This window comes from Mustela nivalis (assembly GCF_964662115.1).
Source record: "Mustela nivalis genome assembly, chromosome: 1".
NCBI classification, from domain to species: domain Eukaryota; kingdom Metazoa; phylum Chordata; class Mammalia; order Carnivora; family Mustelidae; genus Mustela; species Mustela nivalis.
This window is the reverse complement of record NC_139020.1, coordinates 212,066,666-212,088,870: the sequence shown is the minus strand read 5'-3', so window position 1 is coordinate 212,088,870 and position 22,205 is coordinate 212,066,666. Positions and strand designations below refer to the sequence as shown.

Below are 22,205 nucleotides of genomic sequence, written 5' to 3'. Positions count from 1 at the left end.
CCGGCAGCTCCCGCGCCACCAAAGCTCGGGAAGAGGCCGTGTGACGGTTCTCCGCCCTGCTGCATTCTTGGCCCCGGGCAGTCATCCCTTCAGTGTGTGGTGGGGCTCCACGTACCCTGGGAACCCCTGGGACCCTCTCTCGTTCTCTGCCTCCTTCAGGAGCTCCGAGCAGAAACTGCTCCAGGGGACTTGCACAATCTTTCTGTCGTGGTAAAGACAGGGCTGGGGAGCCCTGATGTTGGAAGCAGAGTTCTGGCCAGACCGAGAAGGCAGGCTCCCGGGGACCCCGCGGGGGCCCGCCACCTCCCTCGCAGCTGCCGCGGGCAGAGTGGCCGGGTGCCAGCCTGCCGCGCGGGGCACTCAGGGACGGAGCTCTCGCAGGGCGGACGGGGCTGCGTACGTGGGGCCTGTGAGAACTCAGGCTGCCGCGGAGTCCAGACCAAAGGCCGCCACGGACAGACCAGCAGGCAGGCCCCCCAGCTCGCAGCAAAGGAAGCTTCTCCACGGTTTTCCCGCCTATCTTGCCCTTTGTGGTCCTCCCACCCCAACCCATCCCCCCCCACCCCCCATCTCTCCCATCCCCCCCACCCCCCTACATACCCATTCTCCCATATTGTGAAGTCGAGCTTGGTTTTCAATCCCAACCTTGCTGCCGGCTTCCAAGGAAAGAACACACCACCCAAAACAGGACCCAGGACCAAATTCTCCACCACCATCCCTCTCCTGGACTTCTAGCGGCGCCGGCTGCATTCCTCCAGGAGGCCAACCGAGCGCACACTCCCCCATGCCCGCGCCCCCTGCCCTGGCTTGACGCCCACCCTCTCCCCCTCCTGGCTGTTCCAGGTGGAACCACACAGACGCATGAGGCTCTCCATACAGATCTGCTTTCCCATCTGACTTTATTTCACTTTTTTTTTTCTATAAAACTCCTCCATAATTTCACAATTTAACAAAAAGTTTAAAATCCAGGACAGAAACAATCCTGTAACTTATTACAAACACGATTCTCCTTTATTCCTTTTATCCGGGAGTTGGTCTCGGGCTGATGAGTGTCCTAGTTCCTAGTGAGACACATTCTTTGTAAAAACCCTTATGGGTAAAAAAGGTATTCGATACCTTTTGCTTTCAGGTGTCGGTTTACATTTTGTTCAGGAGATAGCAAAACACAGGGATTTGCACTGGGGGCAGGGGGCTGAACACTAAACCCAGGCAATCACGAAGTGCCAGCCCCTTCCTATGGAAGCGTCCCCAGACCCTTGTAGGCCCAGCTGCCGGGCAGCCGGGGGGGGAGGGGGAGCAGCTGGGAATGCTGCGGTCAGGGTCAGGGCCCTGGGTGCCTGGCACGTCCATCGGTGGTCATGGGGCCAGCACTGGGGCCTTCTGGCCAGAGGAGGTAACTGAGAAGTGGGTTGGTGCTTCTGAAAGCCCCAGAAACAGCAGGAGGGGCCAGACACTGCTGCTCCCGAGGGCAGGTCGAATCCTGGCCTTCCTCCAGCGGCTTCCTGGGCATGGCCCGGCTCCAGAGCTGAGCGCCGCCCAAGCTGCCACACGGAGCTCGGGAGGGCCTATGGCCCTTCCCAGCCGATGCTCCCAAAGGGGAAAGAGCAGCTCAGGCTCCTGGCTGTGGCCCCCAGCAGCCTCCGCACACAGAGGGCTGGGCAGCGGCTGCCTTCCGTGTAGCCCACGTCAGGCCGGTTCCTTCAGTCCAATGTCTTAGAGTTTCCAGAGAAGAAAGGTGCCCCACTTTGGAGTATTGTCGGCCTGCCTGGGGAAGGGGGCGGTGACGGCACAGGGCCCGCCACACAGGCCTGCCCTCTTCCTAATACCTCAAGGCAGTGGGGTCAGGAGAGAATCAGAGCAGACGGCGAGGAGTCATGGCGGCTTCCTCTGCAAAGCTCCCGGGCCTTCCCAGCGAGTTCTGGGGACTTCACCAGGGAGGCTGAAGTCTGGGGGAGTCTTGGAGGCAGGGCTCCCCCAGGAGTGCTTAGGGTCTGCCTCACAGACGAAGCCACAGGGAAGGGGAGGCTGGCACTCCCCGCATCGGAGCTCAGAACTCGGGGGAGGGGGGAGCCCACCTCTGGGCCCCACCCCAGTCCCTTGCCCCTCGTCTCCTTCACGGCAAAAGTCGGGGGAGAGGGGTCGGGGGAGCCTTGAGTCGCGGTCTGGGGGAATAGAGGCTGAGCATACAGGGCCCTGCCCCAGGAGCTCCATCCCGTGGGGGGGGGCTGACGCCGCAAGGGCATCCTGGCCGGGAGCGAGGGGCCAACGCGGCCCTTGGAGAGTCTCAGGCATGCGAGGAGCTGGGTCTCTGGACCGGCGTGGCTCGCGGGGGGTGGGAGGGCCGAGCCCAAGCCAGAGCCGTGTGTGCCCAGAAGGGCCTGCCACTGGCTGGGCCCGGCCACGAGGGGCTGGCTCTGAGTCCTGACACTCCTCAAAAAACTCCACAAACTATCCCGTCTTATTTGGCAAAAGCTCATTTTTTCAAAGTTCGAAGACTCCAACAGCAGAAGGAAAAGGGTCCTATGGAAGGAGGAAGAGTACGAGCCGTGGGGGAGGGGCGGCCGGGCAGGGCCTGCGGCCGGCGGAGCCCAGGTCGGCGCCTGGAGGCGGCGGCCGGTCTGACCGGGCACCAAGTGCGCCCAGGCCCCTGGGTGCCCGCGGACCTGCTGGCTCGTCGTAGTGTTCGCCGGCCCCGCGCAGGGCCCTCCGCGCCCCGGGAGGACGACTCATCCCCTCGCCTGGAGAGGGCCCGCGCTGCTCCAGCTCGGCCTCCGGCCCAACGACCAGACCAGTGGAAACGTCTTAACCTAAAAGTCCCGCCGAACTCACCCCCCACCCCCCACGTGCAGCGCTGCCACGGACACGCACACCCGGAAGCCGCTCTGGTACCTACAGTGCAGACACACACGCACACTAGAGAGAACTATACAGAGAGTCCCAGCACAGTGAGAGCCCGCGGGGGGCTGCGGCCCTCTGCGCTCCTGGGGCGCGGGGGGACTGGGGGGGGGGTGTGAACCGTTCGGGGAGGCTGGAGGCAGTGCCCTGGCTGCTCAGAGAGGCCCGGGCAGTGAGACCAGGCCACGCGCCCCTCCTTGGAGCGAGGGTCCCACCGCCGGCCACATTTCCTCCCCTTCTGAAGCGAGGCCGGTGCTGCCTTCAACACCCGCTGCTTTCCGAGTGGGGCGCAGGGGACGGCCCCTGCGTGCTGGGGAGCAGCGGCGCTGGCCGGCCCCCCCTCAGCCTCAGGGCTCCCGCTAAGGTGGTGGGGACGGTGGGCCGGGAGCCGACGAGGAAAGTGCAGCTGGCCGTGTGGGCCGAGGACAGGGCGGTCACTAAGGCAGTGCTGCGGGTGGGTGAGTCGAGAGCGGAGGAGGAAGGCGGGGCCCGGATGCGGCCGCCCAGGGCCCCAGCAAACAGGGCCCAGCACCCGGCCCAGGGTCATGTGGCCACGGCCTCCAGGTAGCTCTGCAGCTTACGCACGGTGGTCTCGTCCAGGGAGAAGAGATCGAAGTCGAAGGTGGTGTTGGTGACGTTGAAGTGGCCGGTCTCCTCGATCAGGTTGACGATCTAGAAGGTGGTGGCAGGGTGGCGTCAGGAACAGGGGGCGGGTGTGGGGTGCCCCCCCCAGGCTCTGAGAGGGGAGAGGAGTGGGGGAGGAGGAGGGCTCCCTGGGGAGGCACGCTTGGGCAACCCCCCGCCCCCAGGCCTCCCGACCCGTGGTGGGGGCGGGGCACCGAACCTGCTGCAGCACGTTGCGCTCCCGCAGGGCCATCAGCCTCCGGTGCAGCTCCACCAGCTCGTCCGTGTAGGCCTGGGGGGGTGGCGGAGGGGCGCTCAGCCCGCAGCCGCGCCAGCCCCTGCCGACAGCTCGCCCATCCTGCCCATGAGCCCACCCATCTTGGCGCAGGGCCCAGGGGAAGAGGAAGGCCAGACAGGGTACCCGGTGGGAGAAGCGCATCAAGCTCTGGGGTCCTGGGGTCCCCCCCCGAACACCTGCCCAGCCCCAGCCCGCCACCTTGTCATAGGTGCCCCTCTTGAGGATCTTCTCGGGCTTGCTGCAGGACTCCGGGCTCCTCCGGCCTGACGCCTGCGGGACAAACCCGCGTCGGCTCCGAGCTCCCGCCTTCCTCCCCTCCTCCTGCCCGCAGGAGGCCCTCCCTTCGGTCCAGGGCCAGCCCATCCTGGCCAGCAGAAATCTCTCTGGGGTCTGGGGGGCGGGGGTGGGGAATCAAGCCTCAGCCTCCCAGTCTTGGAGAACCACAGCCCAGGAGCAGGCCGCAGGCCGTCCCTCGGCCCTACGTCCAGGGTGCGCGGGCTGAAGCAGAGACCTGATCACCCAAGAGACCCCCTTCTCCTCCTCCTGACTGGGCCACCCGGGGCTGCCCCCGACCCTCTTACCTTGTTGTTGGGTGGGGGTGGTTTCTTGGAGGGAGGGGGCTCTCGGCTGGGCAGGCAGGAGTCGGCGCTGTTGTCACTCTCACTGTCACTGAAGCTCAACCTGAACACAGGACATGGCTCCGTGTCAGGCCTCCGCCACCCACTGTTCCGGGACCTGGGCTGCCGCCCCGCGGGCCTGGCGTCCACCCCATATTCTCGTTTCCGCGCTCCCCTAAATCGACTTCACTCAGTTCTAGGCAGCTACTGCCAATAGGAAGCAGCTCCGCTTTCCAAGCACAGAGCCCCAAGAGCAGCGGGCCGGCACCTTGAGAGGCTCGGCGGGGGGCGGGGGGGCGCAGGGCTCCTGGGTCGGAACCCAACCCGAGGGTGCTCTGCTGATCTCGCTCCTGGGCTGGGTTCTGCTGCTGGTGGCCGAGCACGTGGAGCTGCGGCGCTCTGGACAGCAGGCCTCCCCTGTCAGGGGCACGGGGCAGCCTGTCCTGGGGATGAGCGGCCAGGCTGTCTCAGAGAGAAGGGCGTGATGACTCGGGGTTCAGAATCCCCCACATGCACGAGACTAGAGCTACGTCTTTCTCACTCCGTGTCTGCACTAAACGTGCCGGCCGCTGTCTTTAGCATTCCCCAATCTCCGGAAGCCCAGGACGCACTCCTCTACCGCACCGCTGGTCCGCAGCTGCTTTTTCCCGCTGCCTGACACAGGCCTCCCCAGGGAGCAGTGCGAGAAGCAGCGGGACCCGCAGAGGCCAGAACCTCAGCCCCGGGGGGCTCTGTTCTCACTGCCCTGGGGTCCGGGCTGTCCCGTCCTTGGGAGGGTGGCTGGGCTCCTCCCACAAGCAGCACCCAGCCCCCGGCCCCCAGGGCCCTGCTCTCGTCAGGGCCCAGAGGCTGCTCTCTCCCCAACTCCCGCAGCTGCGGGTCCCTAGGAGCGAGGCAGGCGGGCGGGCCTTCTCGTTGCCCGGGCAGCACACAGCGTCAGCCGGGCCCAGGCACAGCCCCGGTGCCCCACGCACCCTTCAGTTCCCCTGCATCTGTGGGCTCCCCCCACAGCAACTCCCCACAAGGCAGACAGGACAAGGTGGGGTTCTGTCAGCTCATCCCAAGCAGCCACAGGGCCAATGTGGCCCCTTTCCCAGCGCTCCAGAAGGCCCGACCTTCCACGTCCGCCCCTAGAAAAGGTACTTATGCACATCTGGTCCCTGTGCGGCTCGGGGAGCTTCTCAGGAACAGGGCCACGTGTGTGAGCGCTCACCGCCCCCCCCCTCCGAGTGCCCCCCACACCCTGCACCACACCGGGCAGGGCAGGAAACACTGCCTTCGGTTCCTTCTGGCCTGGATGGTCCTGACCCACCCTGGCCCAGCCCCATCAGCCCCATCCACCCTGCCCCGAGCCTGCCCACCAGAGCACAAGCCCCTTTCCAGCCTCCCTCGGCCGCAGCTCTCAGGACGGCAAGGTAGCCACTGCGACCGGCACAGCACCACTCAAGCCCCCCGTCAGGCTTCCCTGACCCTCGGGGGTGCAGACTCAATGCCCAGCCTCTCCGAGACACGGGCTGCTGACTCCCGGGTCCAAGGCCCGGGATCTGCTGGCCCGGCGCCGAGGCCGACACCTGCCCTGGGCTGGAGACTGGCAGCACACAGCCATCCTGGAGGCGGGCTCGCTCCAGGGGTCTGCGGGTACCCAGTGGAGGAGCCTGGCTCACCCTGCTCCGAGACCAGCGGGCAGCCACAGCATCTCCCCGTGCTGGGGTGTCCGCAGCTCCCAGGAGAGTTTTCAGTCTGTCCTCACCCTGTGCCACCCATGTGGGTGGGGTAGGGGGGAGGTGCCCTCCTGGCCCCAAAGCAGAGGAACAAGCCCCCCTCCCCCCGAACCAACGTGTAGCCTGGACCGGGACTGGCCCTGGGCTGCCGGGCACTGCCTCACTCCCTTCTCTGGTGGTGCCTGCGTGTCGTGCCCTCAGCACCCCTGCCCTTCCGGCCAGCCGGCCGCCTAGAGAGCCTCAGCCTCATGGAACCGAGCACGCAGCCCCCAGGCAGGCTGGGTGGGGGGGGCTCCACGGACGCTGCCCTCTTGGCCCTACCTCCCCAAAGCCCCCCAACTGCAGCAGAGGCAGGTCGAGCCACCCCGGGTCGCCCTCACGCCCACCCGGCTCGCTCCCGCTGGCCCGGGCACCTGGAATCCCTCCCTGCGTTCGTCTTGCCAGAGGCCTCCTCGCCTGACGAAGAGTCGTCCTCGTCGGACTCCTCGGATTGCAGGTCCTCCACCATGGAGCGCAGGGGGCCTGGGGAGCGCGGCGAGGGAGAGAGAGGAGGGCGCAGAAGGAAGATCAGGGCTCTGCCCGGACCCTGCAGGCTCCCCTGCACACTCAAAGGCCACATGGAGCTTCCTGAAACCATGACCCCAAAGCACAGCCATGCAAGCCTGCCTCGGAGGTCCCTCCCGCCAGAGTGAGGTCTGCCACCCACCCCTAAGAAAGGCCCCCGTGGCCACCCTCTTCCTGAAGGACCCCGTGGCTCCTCTGCCCCCTACCTTCCTGGCCCTGCTCGCAGGACTCCAGCCCCTGGCCCTGCGCACAGGCCTCTGGCCCCTGGCTTTGCTCGCAGGCCTCTGGCCCCTGGTCCTGCGCACAGGTCTCCGGCCCCTGGCCTGCAGCAGGACTGCAGGGCCCCTCCATCACCCAGGCCGATGGGGCAGCCCTCCTCTGCTCTGGGTGCAGGGAGCACAGCCTCTGCCTAGAGCCCCAGCAAGCCAGCCCCGGCCAGGGAGGGCGAGGCAGCCAGACCTGGGGGCTACAGCACCCTCCCGGGCTGCCTGCGCCCCTATTTGGGCCTGCCCAGCCCTTCGGCAACCCCCTCCGCTGCTCTGGGCCAACCGTCCTCTCCTCTCTCCAGAGGCTCACAGTTCCAGTCCCCTACAGACGGCATCTTGGTTTATATTCCTGTTACCAAGGCAACAGAGGGACACAAAGCCCTCAATTACCTTGGTCACATGATCCTGCCTGGGCAGGTTCCCCCTCCCTTCCCCGTAGATAAGAACCCTTGGAGAGAGTGTGGGCTTTGAGCATCCCAACCCCCACTCCCCTCAGCGACTGCCGTCTGAATTCCAGCCCAGACCCTCCCCCCACCCCAACCCCCCCAACCCCCTGCACATGCTCCAGTCCCCAGCTCTCCCCAACCCTTGAAAAAAGAATCGAGACTGTGGGGGCAGGAAAACCTTGGCCCCATCCGCCAGAAGTAATGTTTCCGGTTTGAGGGAGAGCCCCTGGCTGCCTTCTCACCTCAGCACCCTGCAGGCCAGGGGCCCCCAGGCCCACTCTGCACCCGAGGGCAGCCAAGTGGGACTTTGGGCTTCTCCCCCTCCAGCCTTCCCAAAAGGGACGCAGGGAAAAGGCAGAAACGCAGACTGCTGGGGTCTGAGCCTGACTGTCTCCCCCCCGCCACGAGAGAGCCCTGCTGAGGTGGCCCCAGGGATGGGTGTGGGGGCCGGAGGGGAAGGGGGTGGGGGAGGGGTGAGCACGGGGCGGGTGAAGATGGGGCAGGGGTGAGGTGAGCACGGGGTGCGTGAAGATGGGGCAGGGGTGAGGTGCGGACGGGGTGGGGGGTAGGCAGAGGAAAGCAGCCTCTATCTGCTGGGGGCAGGGGCACCGGCTAGGAGGGGTGTCTGCTCAGGGGTGGGGCCCAAACGAGGAACGGGCCCCTCTCCAGAGACCCGAGGCCGTAGGCAGGCAAAGCTGAGGCCCCCCCTTGGAGACAAACACCAAGGACGGAAGAGCCGGGAAGAGCCCCACTTCTCACGCCCGGCCCCCGGTCGGGGGGCGGGGGGCTGCTTCTGTGTCGCTCTTTAATCTGGACACCCTGAGCCTCCACAAACCTACGGACACGCGTCTGGGGGCCTGGTCTGGGAACGTCCAGGGCGGGGCTCCCCCACTCTTCCTGTCACCCGGGGCCTTCCCTATCACCCGCCCCACGTGCGCGCCCGCGAGCCATTCTGGCGTTCAGACTCGGGGTGCGCGGACGCTCAGGTGGGGAGCGAGCCCCCATGCAAGTCAACGGTGCGGAGAAGACAGTCGTGACGTCCTCTGGAGCCCAGTCCCCTGAGCCTCACTGGCTCCAGGCGGCCAGGGGCTGCCCGTGCCCAAGAATAGTCCGCGGGCGCCGAGACCCGTCCCCCGCCCGCCGTCCACAGCACGCACCTTGACTGTGGTTCTGGGAAGGCTCGAAGTCCGAGTCCGAGCTCGAGTCGGAGCTGGAGCTAGAGTTGGACGGGCTCGACTGCGCTGACTTCAGCCCGCGGCAGTGGGGATGGGCAGGGCAGAGGGAGAGAAAACAAGAAAATCTTTCAGTCCCGAGGGAACGATTGGGCAGCACATGCCCTCTGGATGCCGGAGCGCCTGGCCAGTCTCCACCCAGACCCTGAGGCAAAGGGTCACCAAGGCGCCAGAGCCCAGCACGCTTGGCCTAAGGCTCACACAAGCTCTGGGTCCCCCTTCGTCCCAGGACACCAGTTTGCATTCAAAATACAACGAAGGGACTTGAAATTCCTAGCAGTTCCAGGACAAGCTGCAGGCCACATGTCCAGTCTGTCCATCCCCTGGGGCAGGAGGACAGAGAACTAGTTAAGCTCTTAATGCTGTGCAAGGGTTGGCGGTGGGGGGCGGGGGGGCGGGAGCGACAGCGCGTCTGTGGTGGCTCGTCTCTTTGTGGGCCCTGCCCTCCTCCGGCGGCGACCGCGCTGGCTGCTGTGGGCAGTGGTCCTGCGGGGATCAGCGGAAGGGAAAGGTGGGCACAAAACCCATCTTCTCTCTCTCCCCCCGTTTCCTCACAACCCGTCCCAAGGCTGAGGCATGACCCAAAGCGGTCTTCCCGCCACGTGCTACCACCCACCGTGTGCCTGAGCGCGCGATGAGGCTGTGTGCACATGACAGGCGGGTGAGGCCACGGCGGACCGGAGCTGGACCCACCATGCTACAGGCGGTCACAGCCCTTCCTTTCTCTTCCCGGGGCCAGTCGCCCCAAGCCCAGCCACCAGGGGGCAGTAAACGCCAAAGTAGGACACCAGACCTTAGGATTGGGTGGGGGGGGGGGTTGGTTAAGATACTTGTGAGCTGCACCTGCCCTGGGGAACACAAGCAGGGGACAGGAGCCTCTGGCAGAACGGAGGCTGCATTTGTTCCCGGGCCCTTGGTTTCTGCCAACAAGCTACTCCAAAGGGGCAGCCCAGGAGGCCGTGGGCCAGGGGCGCGGGTTCCAAAGGGCAGAAGAGCAGAGCCTGCAGCTCAGGAGGTCAGCCTTGGCCCAGAGCACCCCAGCGTGCAGGGGCTCCAGCAGGCCTGTCCTTGGGACAGGGCCTGTCCAGCCCTCTCTAGCCTCTGGGGACCCTCTGAAGGGAGACAGCTTCAGCACCAGGGACCAGGCGCCCCCCCGCCCACCCCCCAACACACACACCATCACAAGGAGGGAAGAGGGGGCCGGGAGACAGGTGTAGGCAGCCCGCAGTGCCTGTTCAGTCCCAGCCGGCGCCGCATGAGAGCCCCTGGCCTGCTGCAGGACAGGACAGCCCCTCAAGATGACCCGTGGAGTCAGGGCAGCCCCCAGCCCGAGGAAGGGGCCCTGGGAGGGCCCAACTCCTCCCTCACCCCACAGACCCACAGAGTGATGCCGGCTGCCCAGGCATAGGACACTTCTCATCTGACGAGTTATAGAAGTTTTTTTCTCTACAGGTTAGCACAGCCCACCGGAAGCCACTCTAGGCCTTCGCGATGTGTGTAGCCCTGCGTACCCCTCCTCACCCCCCTTCCCACCAACCAGTGATGTTCCCTAGGGAGCCCTCGCTGGGAAATCCAGCCTAGACAGCCATCAAACACAGACCAGCGAAGACGTGCGACACACACCAGCATGACCCCCAAACCCCAACAGGCCTAGAGCCAAGTGGCCCCACAGGCATGCAGACCCTGGAGCTCTTACCCTGGTGCAGGCGTGCCGGGTTCAGACCCTAGCTTTCTCATCAGCACCTCTGCTTTTCAGCCTCAGTTTACCTATCTATGAAAGAGCGACTTTGCTGGTCTTTGCTAAAATGTGTGTCTGTACTAGATGTTAGCACACCGAGCTCGAGGTCAACTGTGCCACTGACCTCTGAGGACACAGGATTTGGACAGGACTGGGCCAGGGGCATGGGCAGGAAGGGCTGAGCACTAGACTGGGATGTGGCAGTGCCTGGTTGGGTGACTCAGGTCAGCAGACTCTGAATGTGGGGAGCCCCCAGGGACCGGCCTGGGCCCCGTGTCAGATAGGCGAGCACTGGTGTTGTCCCTGCCAAGCAGCGAGACGCCCTTCTCAGGAGAACTTGTCCCTCTTCCTTCCACGCCAACCCCAAGAGCAGGGGAAGGGAACCGAGAAACGGTTTCAGCGGAAAGAACCTAAAGAAGATGCAGGTCAGAAAGCGCACGGCGGCTCACTGTGAGCACTGCCCAAGTGTCCCGGCCCTCCGGCCACGTGGAGTGTCCAGAAGGAGGGTGGAGGGCCTTCTAGGGCGTGACTGGATGGGGGTCACTGGCTCAGGAACCCTGGGGGCCAAAGTGACTAGAGAAAAGCCACCGGAGCGACTGGGGAGCTGGGCCCAGGGCCACCGACAAGGAGCTACCCGCCACCTCTGAGGGCTATGGGGGACGGCAGCTCGGGGTCCTCACACGGTCAGAACTTTTGGGTGCTGGTGCCTCACACAGCCCCCAGGGTCAAGGGCTGGGGAGGCCTGTGTCTGGAAGGCTAGCCCGCCTCCTCTATCAGACACCTGCACCTCACTGCGGTCCCAGGGTTGGCAAAAGCTCGCGAGTCACACCGTCTGGCGTCCTGTGGGTGGTTTGAATCTCACACATGCAGGGACCTCCAGCAGCAGAGCCTTGTCATTCAGAGGTCTCTTGGGACATGGGCAGCTCTTCTTTAGCCAGGATAACCCCCAGGCTTCCTCAAGCAACTCCAGCCTTGGGACACAGCGCCCAAGGCCACAGACCCCGGGTGTCCAGCCAGCCCATACAGGGCAGCCAGCCCATACAGGGCAGCCACCCCCAGGGGCAAGAAGTGCCCCACATAGCCTGCCCACATGACCACACCGGGAAGGCGGCCTGAGCACCAGCAGCAGGTCACCGTGTGCCGATCAGGGGCGGGGACCCCACCTCTCCCCTACCGTGCAGGTGCGCCAGCCGTGCGCCCGGAAAGGCCTGGCCTGAAAGCAGCTGAGGTGAGGAGGGAAGGGCACCGGCCCCCAGCTGCAGGTGCCGGGCAGACGGAGGAGGTGGCAGCCGGAACAGCTGCTACCAGCAGCCAAGGAAGCTCCAGCCGCCAAGTGACCTCCCGCTGTGGCCCGGGACTGCTGGGGGCTTCCAGAGAACAGGCCCCGTCCCGGGGGGCTCCAAGGTCACTGGCAGATGGAGGAATATGGGGCACACGTCACTGACAGCTCTGTGTGTACCCCTAAGCCAGCGGGGCGCATGGTTACCCATGGGCCAAACCGTCGCCCAAGCCCACACTACCGCCTCCAACAGTCTGCGCCCGGGAGCCACTCTCCAAGTCCCAGCAGAGCTCTGAGCGGCAACACCAGAGGCAAGGCTTCTGCCTCCCAGAGTGAGTGAGGATTTGGAAACACAAAAAGGCAGTGGGGGCAGGGATGGGTGACACGAGTTGGGGGTCACTCAGTCACTCCTCTAGCCAAGCACCTGTCCTCTGACCCCCAGATGCCACACAGCAGCGGGGAGGGGGGGCCGCCCCGGAGGCCCCTGGGAGGTCTGGCTCCCCAGGCAGCCATCTGGCTACCGGCTGCCCCACGGCTCAGCCGTCTCTAACGGCGACCTTCAGCGCTGCCTAGAAAAGCTGCTGCGGCAGGAGCTGCAAACTGCGCGCACCCCCGAGAGCAGGTGGTCAGAGGGGAGGGCAGGCGGGGAGGCCCAGCGGCCAGCTGCAGTTCGCAGACCAGAAGAGCAGAGGAAGACGCTCAGGGATGCCCAAGAGCAGGGGGAGCGAGTCTCCAGACGGAATGACCCTGCGGTGGCCAGGGAAGTCGCCGCGGTGACCCATGTTCGGTCCCCGAGACCCTGGCCCGTGCAGGGAGCTGTCCACAGAAGAGGGCTCTGAACCAAGCACCAAAACCCTTCTTCCCTAAGCACTATCTCTAGCTTGCCTGACCGGAGGGGAAACTGAGGCTTGGAGAGGTGTGGAGGTTTGCCCAAAGCTACAAAGAGCAAGTGGGGACCCCGGCCCCCAGCCTCCTCATGTGACCTTCGGGCCGACAGGCTTCAAGCAGCTCAGGTTGAGGAGAGAGAGGGCGGGGTGGGGGGGGTGGGGGGAGGAGGGGGAAGGCGGGGAGGGCGGGGAAGGCGCCACCTCACCTCTGTCTTGAAGGAGGCTTCGTCCTCCGAGTTGGACTCCTCCACCTCTGGGGGCTTTTTGATCTCCCTGGGCTCGCTCTCGGTCTTGACCTTCTCCCCTTTGGCGCTGCCTTTGTCCTTGGCTGGCTTTTTGTCCGAGAAGGAGGAAGATGAGGTGCGGGGCGAGGTGCTGGGGGCGCTCCTGGACCCCTTGGAGCTGCTCTTCTTCTGCTTTTTGGCGCTGGGCTTGGGGGAGTCGGTGGCGGCTGGCCGCTTGCTGGAAGACTTGGGGGGGGGCGGGGGCGGGGGCCCGCCCTTGGGGGACATGCTCTCCAGTTTGGTCTCCTTCAGGGCCATCTTGGGCTCCTTGAATGCGGCCTTGGCCGGTGGGGCCTTCTCTTCCTTGGGCGGCCGGCCTTCGCCCAGTTTCCGCGCGGCGTCCTTGGCGCTCCTGGCCTGCTCGCGCTCCGGCTCCTTGGACGGGGCCTTGCCCTCGGAGTCCTTGCGCGGCCGCTCCCGGTGCTCCTTGGCGGTCTTGTGGGTCTTGCAGGCCTTGCTGCTCTCCCTGCTGGCGTCCTGAAATGCCGGGCAGGAGGGGAAAGACACGGTCAGATGGCATCTCGGGGCCGCCCTGCTCCGCCTCCCCCGACCCCTACAAAGTATAATCCACCTGATTCAGACTCAGCTAGAGAAAATCTTCCATAAAGCGAAAAAGTAAGGCAGCAGGTGAGAGTTTTAAATGGAGCTGTCCCTTTAAACTACTAGGAAGTGTCAGCAGGTCCCGGGCGACTGCAGGCTAAGATTCCCCTCTGAATTGAACTGACATTCCCTGAGGGATTCAAGAAGAGCACACGGTGAGTCAGATATGAGACAGGCAAGCCACATCGACCCGCTCCCACGCCGGCACTTCGCAGCTTCCCCGTGGCCCAGGCGAGTGGAGACTGCGCGTGCTGTTGGGGAGGGGCTGGGGGGGCACCAGCAGGCAGGCACCCCCTCTTCTGTCCCCACACAGAGCCTGCGCGCCTCCTGCCCGGTCACCCCCACCCCAGCCCCTATGCAGACCCAGCACAGCTGTTCTTTGACCCCCATGGCCAGCATTTACTGAGCACCTGCTGGATTCCCAGGCCCTGTGAGGAACAGCTCCTAAACCTCTCGGAATCAAAGCCACCTGGGCAGTGTCTCTAAAACACGTCCGACTCTTGAGTGTCCACCTTGGAAATTCAGAGGGTTGAGGGTGGAGCCCAGACTCTAGCATTGGTCCACCAGGTCACGGAGCTCCCTCTGGGGATGGACGCAGAGAGGGGCCCTGAGCCGGGCTGCTGAGAAGGCTGGGCTGGGGGCTCCAACCCTGCACACCTAGGCTTCCTCTGAACGAGGGCAGGTCCACCTACCTCACTGGGCAATGGCGCAGGGCCCAGCAGGCAGCAAGCACTCAACTGAGAGGGGGCTGCGGTCACTGCCACCAACCCCCCGCCGCCCTGAGCAGCTGGCGCAGTCTGCAGGCAGGAGCCCCATGGGACACCTTGTTCGGGCTTCCTACCTATCAAAACCCCCCCATCACCCTCTATATCTGGGTACGCCAGACAGGAGCCCCCTGTGGTAAGCTGCTAAGGGCTCTGGCCCACTCAGGCAGCCAGGTGCATAGCGGAGCCCCAAGGCTCTGCAGAACGAAGGACACCAGGAAACCAATAGAGCCAGACCAGAGGGTGATGTGCACCACGCAGGCAGCCACATTTCACCGGTTCACCCCCAGTGCCAAGGGGACAGCCTGGAGCACGCAGGAGAGGGCAGGAAAATCCCCAGCAGTGAGGCCCCTGCTGCTCCCACAGGCTGCCACGGGACCCTCCCAGCAGAGAGCCACAGGGACAGAAGGCGCAGCCTTGACCACCTCTGATCCACTCGGGTCGCCGTCTTCTTGCAAATCGATTACCCACATCAGTGCCAGAGGTTCGGGGACAGCCCCACATGGCCGTGGGTCGCTGCCACCTCCCTGGAGAAACACTGCCCAGGGGGCTGTGGCCCCAGCTCTTACGTCACCAGGGCTGGGGGAAGGAATGCTCACAGCACGAGCCCCCGCAGCCCGTCTAACGGGGCAGCCCCCTGGGCCTGGCTTGCATAACGGGGCTCCCCACCCCACAAGGTGCTCCCCCAAGGAGGGAGGCAGGAAGCAAACTCCACACGCCACTCCAGCCTCTTCCTGCAGGGCCCATGTGCCTGCTGGGGCTGCACGAACCCATCCGAGTGCCAAGAGGCGGGGCAAAGCAGAGCCAACAGGCACGTTGGCCGACGCCTCCAATGTAGTTTCTGTCATGCCACCTCCCAGCTCCCCAGCCCCGAGCCCTGGGGTCCACCCCACCTCCACAGCCACCCTTTGCAGCAGCAGCTCTTCACCCGGGGCGGGGAGGCTGCACATGGACCCCCAGATCACGGGCTCTGTGAAATCACACACTAACTCAAGCATAATGTAGATATTCCCAGGCGTAAGCACTCATCACAGTCATATTCTCAAAGCTGTTAGTGACCCCCAAAATGACTAAGAACCAAGCTTTAGAGAGAGGTCAGTTGGGCCAAGTGGCTGCCATCAGACCGAGGGGCCGGTGCCCATGAAGCCCCACGTGTGTGGTCCAGGGGAGCTGCCGGGCGGGGGCCGGAGGGCACCACCCCTATGGGAGTGTGAGCCTCCCAGGGTCCCATCCCGCTCCCAGGAGGCTCCGATCCCTGCCTGGCAGGGCGCCCTCTACGGACAGAGCCGCCAGGGAACGATCTGCAGAGGGCTGCGACAGCCGACTCTCCAGCAGTGCCCAGGCCAGTGGCCAAGGTTGTACAAGGACCCAAACCTTCCCCCCAAGCTCCCTCTGCCCAGAGTATGTGGCCTGGCCGATCGGACCTTTTGGCTCCAGGCTGCAGAGAAGCAATCTGGGGGAGAACAGCCAGTGCCCAAAGGAAGGTCCTCAGCCGGACAGAGGCTGGCGCAAAGGCTGTGCCGTCCGGGGAGGGGAGAGGGAGATGGCCGGCTCAGAAGCAGAAGGCTGCAGAGCCACCAGCAGAGAAGAACCTGCCTTTGGCTGCCTAAGAAACCCCCGTGCAGGTGCCTCCTCAGTCACAGTGCCTGAGGGGAGAAAGAGCCTGGGGCAGGGATGGGGGGGGCGGGTTGTGCAGTGAACACTGCCCCCCGCCCCAGACACGCACTTCCGGCCCGGGGGCTCCTGGGGATCTCAAAGACCCTGGCGAGAGAGGCTGCGGGCAGCCCTCGCCGATGCAGCCCTGTCAGCCCCGGCGGTGTCCTGGCCACTCAGGAGGGCATTCCCTCGTGGTGTCCGGGTGGCTTGCAAGTGACACATACAGAAGAAATGTCAGTTCCTACTACTCCTATTCCGCAGAGCCCCAAATAACTGTGGATGGCTGAGAGAGAAGCCACCAGATCTTCTGCAAGAGTTTCTCTTCCTTTTCCCGTCCACACGCGTCAGGGAAGGACAGGCCCGGGGGGCCCCAGCAGGGGAGAAAACCCCCGAGCTGCAGCCGGGCCTGGACTCCAGCCCCACACGTCTGGACCGCGTAAGTCAGACAAATCCAGGATGTCAGAAACCCACTGGCCTTGTGCCAAGTGCCAGAAAGACCCCGCCTGGGGGATGCAGCTCTCCTCCCGGGCTGCTGACAAGGAGAGCTGTAAGACAGGCCGAGAGCCCCGCCCAGGCCACCTGGGGCGCCCCAAGCCCACAGCACCCAACAAGTGAGTGAAGCAAGAGAAACACAAAGACGCAAAGTGGATAAACCCGTGCGGTCGGTGTGGGAGGACAGGCAGGTGCCCCGAGCGCCCGAGGAGCTTGACCTCCGGGACACAGAGCCCCGTAGGCAGCTACAGGAGAACAGGATGCACTCCTGAGCTTGTATACACATCGGGACCCTATCCGAAGGGCTCCAGTGACCACTCCTTAACAGTTCAGAGAGAGGTCTTGGGGAGGCACAGTGCCACCTGCCCAACAGGACTGAGACAAGAGATAAAAATGCTTCTTCTTGGGGGAAATGAGCCTCCTCACCACACTGTCCCACCTGGCCCTTCCCCTAAATAAGCAGTCTGCACCGAGAGCTGCTCCCAAAGAAAGAGGCCAAGCCTGGAACAGTCCGGGGAGGAGGCGCCCAGCCCCGGCAGATGGGGCATTCTGGCCGCGCTCAGGAGGCCTGGGAGCTGGACGGCCGTCGCGCACACGCTCTGTCCGTGGCCCCCAACCACGTGAGACTCTCGGGGTCCTGGCTGAGGGGTCCTAAGGCCCACGGACACAGTGGGAGCAGCGAGGACGGGGCAGGCTCTCTGGCCTTAAGAGGAAGAGGGCGAAGAGCCTGCAGTCCCGCAGCTATCCGTGCTCCCGCAGGCGCTGACCCTCCGCAACGGCAGGCAGCTGCCCGGTGGAGCCGAGCGCTCCAAGAGGAAGAAGCCAAGGGAGCGAGTCTGGGAACGGAAGGTCCAGCTCTGCAGAGGGGGCGCCCTGAGCCCAGGACCCACCACTGGGCCCCAGCGCTCCCACGTGACTGGGCCTTCCGCCTCACTAACCTTGGAGCCGTGGGACGGTTTGGTCTTCTTGGGGTCAGAGAAGGCAGAGAGTGGAATTGTGGGTAACATGGGGTAGTCGGGGCTGGGCCTGGACACCGTTTCTGCTCCTTCGGGCATTACCATCACCTAGTGATAAAGAAGAGACAGACGTTATCAGTGAGCAAGGAGGCAGGCTGGATTTCTGACCGGCAAGAGGAAGTCAGCCTTCAGGAGCCTGGCCGGAGGCTGTGGGAGCGCCTTCTGGCGGAGGAGCAAGGGAGGGCCGGAGGCCACTTTTCCCAAAGAATCAAAGGCTTGTCCTCCACGAAGGGCTGGGGGGCTGAGTGCTTGGAGCGAAGCGGGCTCGAGGCGTAGAGCGAAGAGAAGCCAGGGTCCCAGGATGGCTGGGCCCTGGTGTGGCCGCACGGCCTCTAGAAGGAGAGCCCAGAGCACGGCAGACAGGAGGGCCAGGCCACGAAGACTGGCGGAGAGTGCCGAGAAGCACGAGAAGGCAGCTGTGGCCCAAGCTGACCTGCACGCTGCGGTTTAGAAGGACCAGAAGCACGGCTTGGAAAGGCAAGAGGCCAGCCAGACACCCACACTGGGCAGCCGTGCGGCAGAGCGAGCGGCTGTGGATGGCCGGGTCCCCCATCTCCGGGGGCTGGGGGGGTGGCGCCCTCCTCCGTGGTCCAGCAGGCGGAGGTGACCGAACCGGCAGCATGGGAGGCAGAGGCAGGAGGGAACTGCACAGGGGTGGGAGCAGCTCTCTGCAAAAGCCGCAGCACGAGCCTGCGGGGGAGAGCGGCGGGCGCCCGGCTCGGTCAGCCGACTGTTGCCAGGAGGAAGGGCCTGGGATCCTGCCGGGAGGTGCTCCCAGGAAACACTGGCCGAGTCCAGTGCGGCTCCCAGGCTCCTGCCGCACCTGCTGAAGGAGAGAAGGCTTGGGGCAGGTCATCCGAATACTGACACTACATGTTAACATGACCAGCGGCCAGCCACTCAGAGGGAACCTTCCAGTGAGCGACGAGACAGAACAGAAGAATAGAGCGCACAGTGGGAAAAAAAAAAAAAAAAAAGGAAAAAGGGGGGAAAAGCACTTAAACTCCATAGAAAAAGCATCATTAATAAACTTGAGCACCTGGGGTTCCTTGACCAGCCAAACCCTTCCTCTGAGGAGGCTGGCGTCAGGGGCCACAGGGTTGAAAGCAGCACAGCGAAGCCCCTCGTGCCCCTGCCCCGTGGCCCCCGGCTCCCCGGTGGCTCCCCACAGCCTGTCCGAGCACAACACTCTGGCCATGGCACCCAGAGCCCAGCAGAGCAGCCCGGGCCGCGGGCAGAGCCCCACGTTCTCAGGCTTGCAAGGACTCGCCGGACACAGAGAAGCAACTACAACCCGACCCAGGGGCACAGACAGGTCCCAACGCTCCTGCACTCGCATTTCCCGCCACGCTCGCCTTCAGGCCTCTTCTTCCCCTTCTAATGACTGTCCCGGCCGGACGCGGCTCCCGGACAATGTAGCGATCACCTCTCCTGTCCCTCTCCCCCATGACAGCCGCCTCAGAGAGGTCAAGTGAGCCAAGAGTATGCCTTCCACCTCCGCCGCCGCACCTTGTGAGGACCCGCCGCACCCGACGGAAATACAGACCCTCGGTCGCAGAAGGAGCTTCTATTCCGTGCGGCTCAGCTGCCGATGGGCCGAGCTGAGGGGTCGGACCTCTGACCACCCAGCAAGGAGCACAGCTCGTCTGGCCACGGCTGAGCAGGTGCCCGCAGCTCGGGCGAGGGTCACGGGGCTCCGGGAGACCGCCGGCAGAGGGGCGACCAGCAAGGCAGAGCTCACCAACCTATGGGTCGGCTCGCGACTTTGGTTTTCTCGGCACCGACATCAGCTCAGGCAGGTCTGAGGTCACCTGCCACAGGACGGCAAATGCCAGCCCCAAAGGGGATGCTCTGCTCAGAACAGCACAGGAGGACCACAAATCATGTGCCGGGAGCTACTATCCTATCCATGGTTCCAGCTGCCCTAAGACCGGAGAGCTTTGCTATCAGCCCAGGGCAAGCGCCAGAGGCCTACAGCCCCGAAGGGTGAGAAAGTTCCTGACCAACCATTCAGTTCTCCAGGTGGCCCTCCCTGGAGTGAGGAGCACCGGGCAGAGACCACCGTGCCAGGCTCTGCCTCCTCCTTCCACGACTGGACCTTCCCAACGGCTCGCCAGACCTGCATTCCCAACTTCTCCCCGTCGCCGCCTCCGCCCTCCAGTTTTATATGTTTTGATGATGCACATCGAGCCTTCATCTCTTCTTAGCAAAGAAAACCTCCTTACGCAGGGGGCAGCGGGGGACAGTCACTCCGGGGTCCCAGAGCTCTGGGAGGCCAGGAATGCTAAGCACCGTGTGCCTCCCAAAGCCAGGCTGACTACGCAGCCTCTGGGAGACATGCTCTGGGAGCGTCCGGCTACAGAAAGTAGGTGGTGAAGCCAAGCTGGGGAGCAGCCCGGACCCCGGCAGCCCCACCCACTTCCTCGGCTCTTCCGGGACGCCCAGGCAAACTTCAGGACACATGCCTCTGTGAACGGGTTCCAGCACCTCCCTGTTTGTTCCCATCAGCCATCACGTGCTCGATGATAATCACACACTCATTTTTTATAAGGAACCCGGCAGCACATAATCAAATTCTCTACAATGAATAAGTGAGTTCCTTTATTAAAAAAGAAAAACAGGGGCGCCTGGGTGGCTCAGTGGGTTAAAGCCTCTGCCTTCGGCTTGGGTCATGATCTCAGGGTCCTGGGATCACGACCCGCATCAGGCTCTTTGCTCGGCAGGGAGCCTGCTTCCCCCTCTCTCTTTGCCTGTCTGCCTACTTGTGATCTCTGTCAAATAAATAAAGTCTTCAAAAAAAAAAGAAAAAGAAAAAGTGTAAAAGCCCTAGCTGAGTCGGAAAGAACTGTTCTGGAGGCCTACAGAAGCCCAACCAAACTCCTGTGCTCGGGGGGGGGGGGGGGGGGGGGCAGCCGGGCCCACCATGCGCACCGGCGCCCTCCTGGCTGGCGGCTGGGCAAATGCCCAGCGATGCTGGGGTGCTAACGGGGGCTCTGGGATGCCCCTCGGCACACATGGTCCAGCCGCTCCCAAGGCACCCCTCCTCCTCCACACTCAAGCATCCCATCCACGCCTAGCGCCCCTCCTCCGGTTCTCAACCGTGCTCCCAGCACGGGGCCACCACACACGGAAGCCCAGCCTAGAGGCCTGGGCTCTGAGAGCTGACGCCTCTGTTGGCCTCCCTCGGACAAAGCCGCCAGGCGATGCGCATCACCAGGGAACCCCACAGGGAGCCTCCGCTGTTTCCCCAGATGACGCAGTCCCAGCCCGGCCTTGCCGATCTGGTTCAAAGCCGCCTCCTGCGCCTCGCCACGCTCACAGCCTGGCCCCACGCCCGTTCCTCCCACCCCTCCTTCCCATGGAGAAAGATGCTAATTAACCACAGTCAACCAGGAAACTCTGTGGGTAACTAGTCACTAGTCGTTCACAGTGGACAACGCCCCGGCACCGACTCGGGACACCTGGATCCGACGCAGGGCGGCCGCCCCTCCAGGTCTCGGGCACCCAACGACGCGGAAGAGACGGGCCTGGGAGACCCACAAGCACCCCAGCACCGAGCCTGCTGCACACCAGCAGCCGTGCTGCAGCCACGCTGGAGCGGCCGGCGCCCCCGGCGCCCATCTGAGCAGGGGCTCACTCACCCCGCCAGCCATCAGCAGCTTGTACCGGAACTCGATGGTGGGGTTGTTGAAGGTGAGCTTCTCACAGCGCAGGTGGTTCACGGGCGGGTTGCCCTCCAGGTTCAGGAACAGGTCATAGGTGAAGCAAACCTTCCGGGGCTCCTCCTTCAACAAAGAAGACAAGGAAGTCACCTCAGAGGGGCGGGCAGGAGGCCAGGGGGACAGCCACAGGACACACGCCCCGCCGGTGGCCTCTACCCACTCCTGTGCCGGGGCTCCCCGTCTCTCCCCCTCAAGCCCTTATCTGCTTCTCTCGTGCGCCTCCTTCTCTATTCCATTATCCAAAATAACTTAACTTACGATGTGCACTGCGCCCAGCAAACCAGGCTCCACGAGAGAAACACAGACCATGAAGAATGTTCTCAGACAGTTACTGGAAACACTCCTGCCGGTGGAGACGCCCCTCTCCTTCGACCCTCATGGCACCCATCAACAAACGGAGAGACCGAGGCTCCGAGACTCGGCTGACGAGTGGCAGTCCAGGGTCCTGAGTCCAGGCTCCGAGGCCTGCGACTCCAGTCTCCACCCCGTGCTGGTGGAGTGGGGGGCAGCTCCAAAGACGTCCAAATGGCCGACAGGCGCACGAGAAGATGCTCGGCGTCACTGATGATCGGGGACAGGCCGATCCGAACCCCGAGATCACACCTCCCGGCCCCCAGCACGGCCACTCTACGAAGTGGGAAATCTCAAGTGGTGGTGAGGACGTGGGGCACGGACGTCCCATACATGCCACTGGAGCGCGCCGTCCCTGCCCCGTGCCCACGGCCGTCACTCCCGAGGGCCGTCGGGGGGCCCCTCCCCACGTTTGCTTCAGAGTAACCTCCCCATACGCCTCTCCTGATACACAGCCAAGAGAAATGAAAACACGTTCACACAAACACTAGTACGTCCGTGTCCACAGCACAGCCAGATTCACCACAGTCCAAAGTGGATGCAACCCCAGTGTCACGATGGATGAAAGTAACGTGTCCCTCCACACACGGGTGCGTCTCTCAGCCACGAACAGGAGATGCCAACAGGCGCTGCCCGGGGGGACAGACCCGGAGCCCACGACGCTCAGACGCAGAAGGCCACACAGGGTGTAAGTCCGCGTGTGTGACACGTCTAGAACAGGCCCCTCCATGGACGGGAGGGGAACTTGTAGTT

At 64.2% G+C, this 22,205-nt stretch overlaps 1 protein-coding gene across 2 annotated transcripts in view; it reads right to left on the bottom strand.

Annotated features, from left to right (window-relative positions):
* Positions 1-882: 882 nt before the first annotated feature.
* The window catches only part of MLLT1 (MLLT1 super elongation complex subunit), a 64,765-nt gene continuing 43,442 nt past the window's right edge, over positions 883-22,205 (bottom strand). Inside the window, exons 4-12 of one of the 2 annotated variants that reach the window (XM_082734331.1) lie at positions 21,021-21,164; positions 17,302-17,427; positions 12,774-13,328; positions 8,589-8,676; positions 6,569-6,677; positions 4,399-4,498; positions 4,016-4,087; positions 3,740-3,811; positions 883-3,567 (exon numbers count right to left, since the gene is read on the bottom strand). In XM_082734331.1, the coding sequence (XP_082590457.1) occupies positions 3,439-3,567; positions 3,740-3,811; positions 4,016-4,087; positions 4,399-4,498; positions 6,569-6,677; positions 8,589-8,676; positions 12,774-13,328; positions 17,302-17,427; positions 21,021-21,164 (1,395 nt within the window). In that variant the 3' untranslated portion in view covers positions 883-3,438. The remainder of the gene's footprint in view (positions 3,568-3,739; positions 3,812-4,015; positions 4,088-4,398; positions 4,499-6,568; positions 6,678-8,588; positions 8,677-12,773; positions 13,329-17,301; positions 17,428-21,020; positions 21,165-22,205) is intronic. The other variant, XM_082734332.1, reaches the window with a different exon arrangement.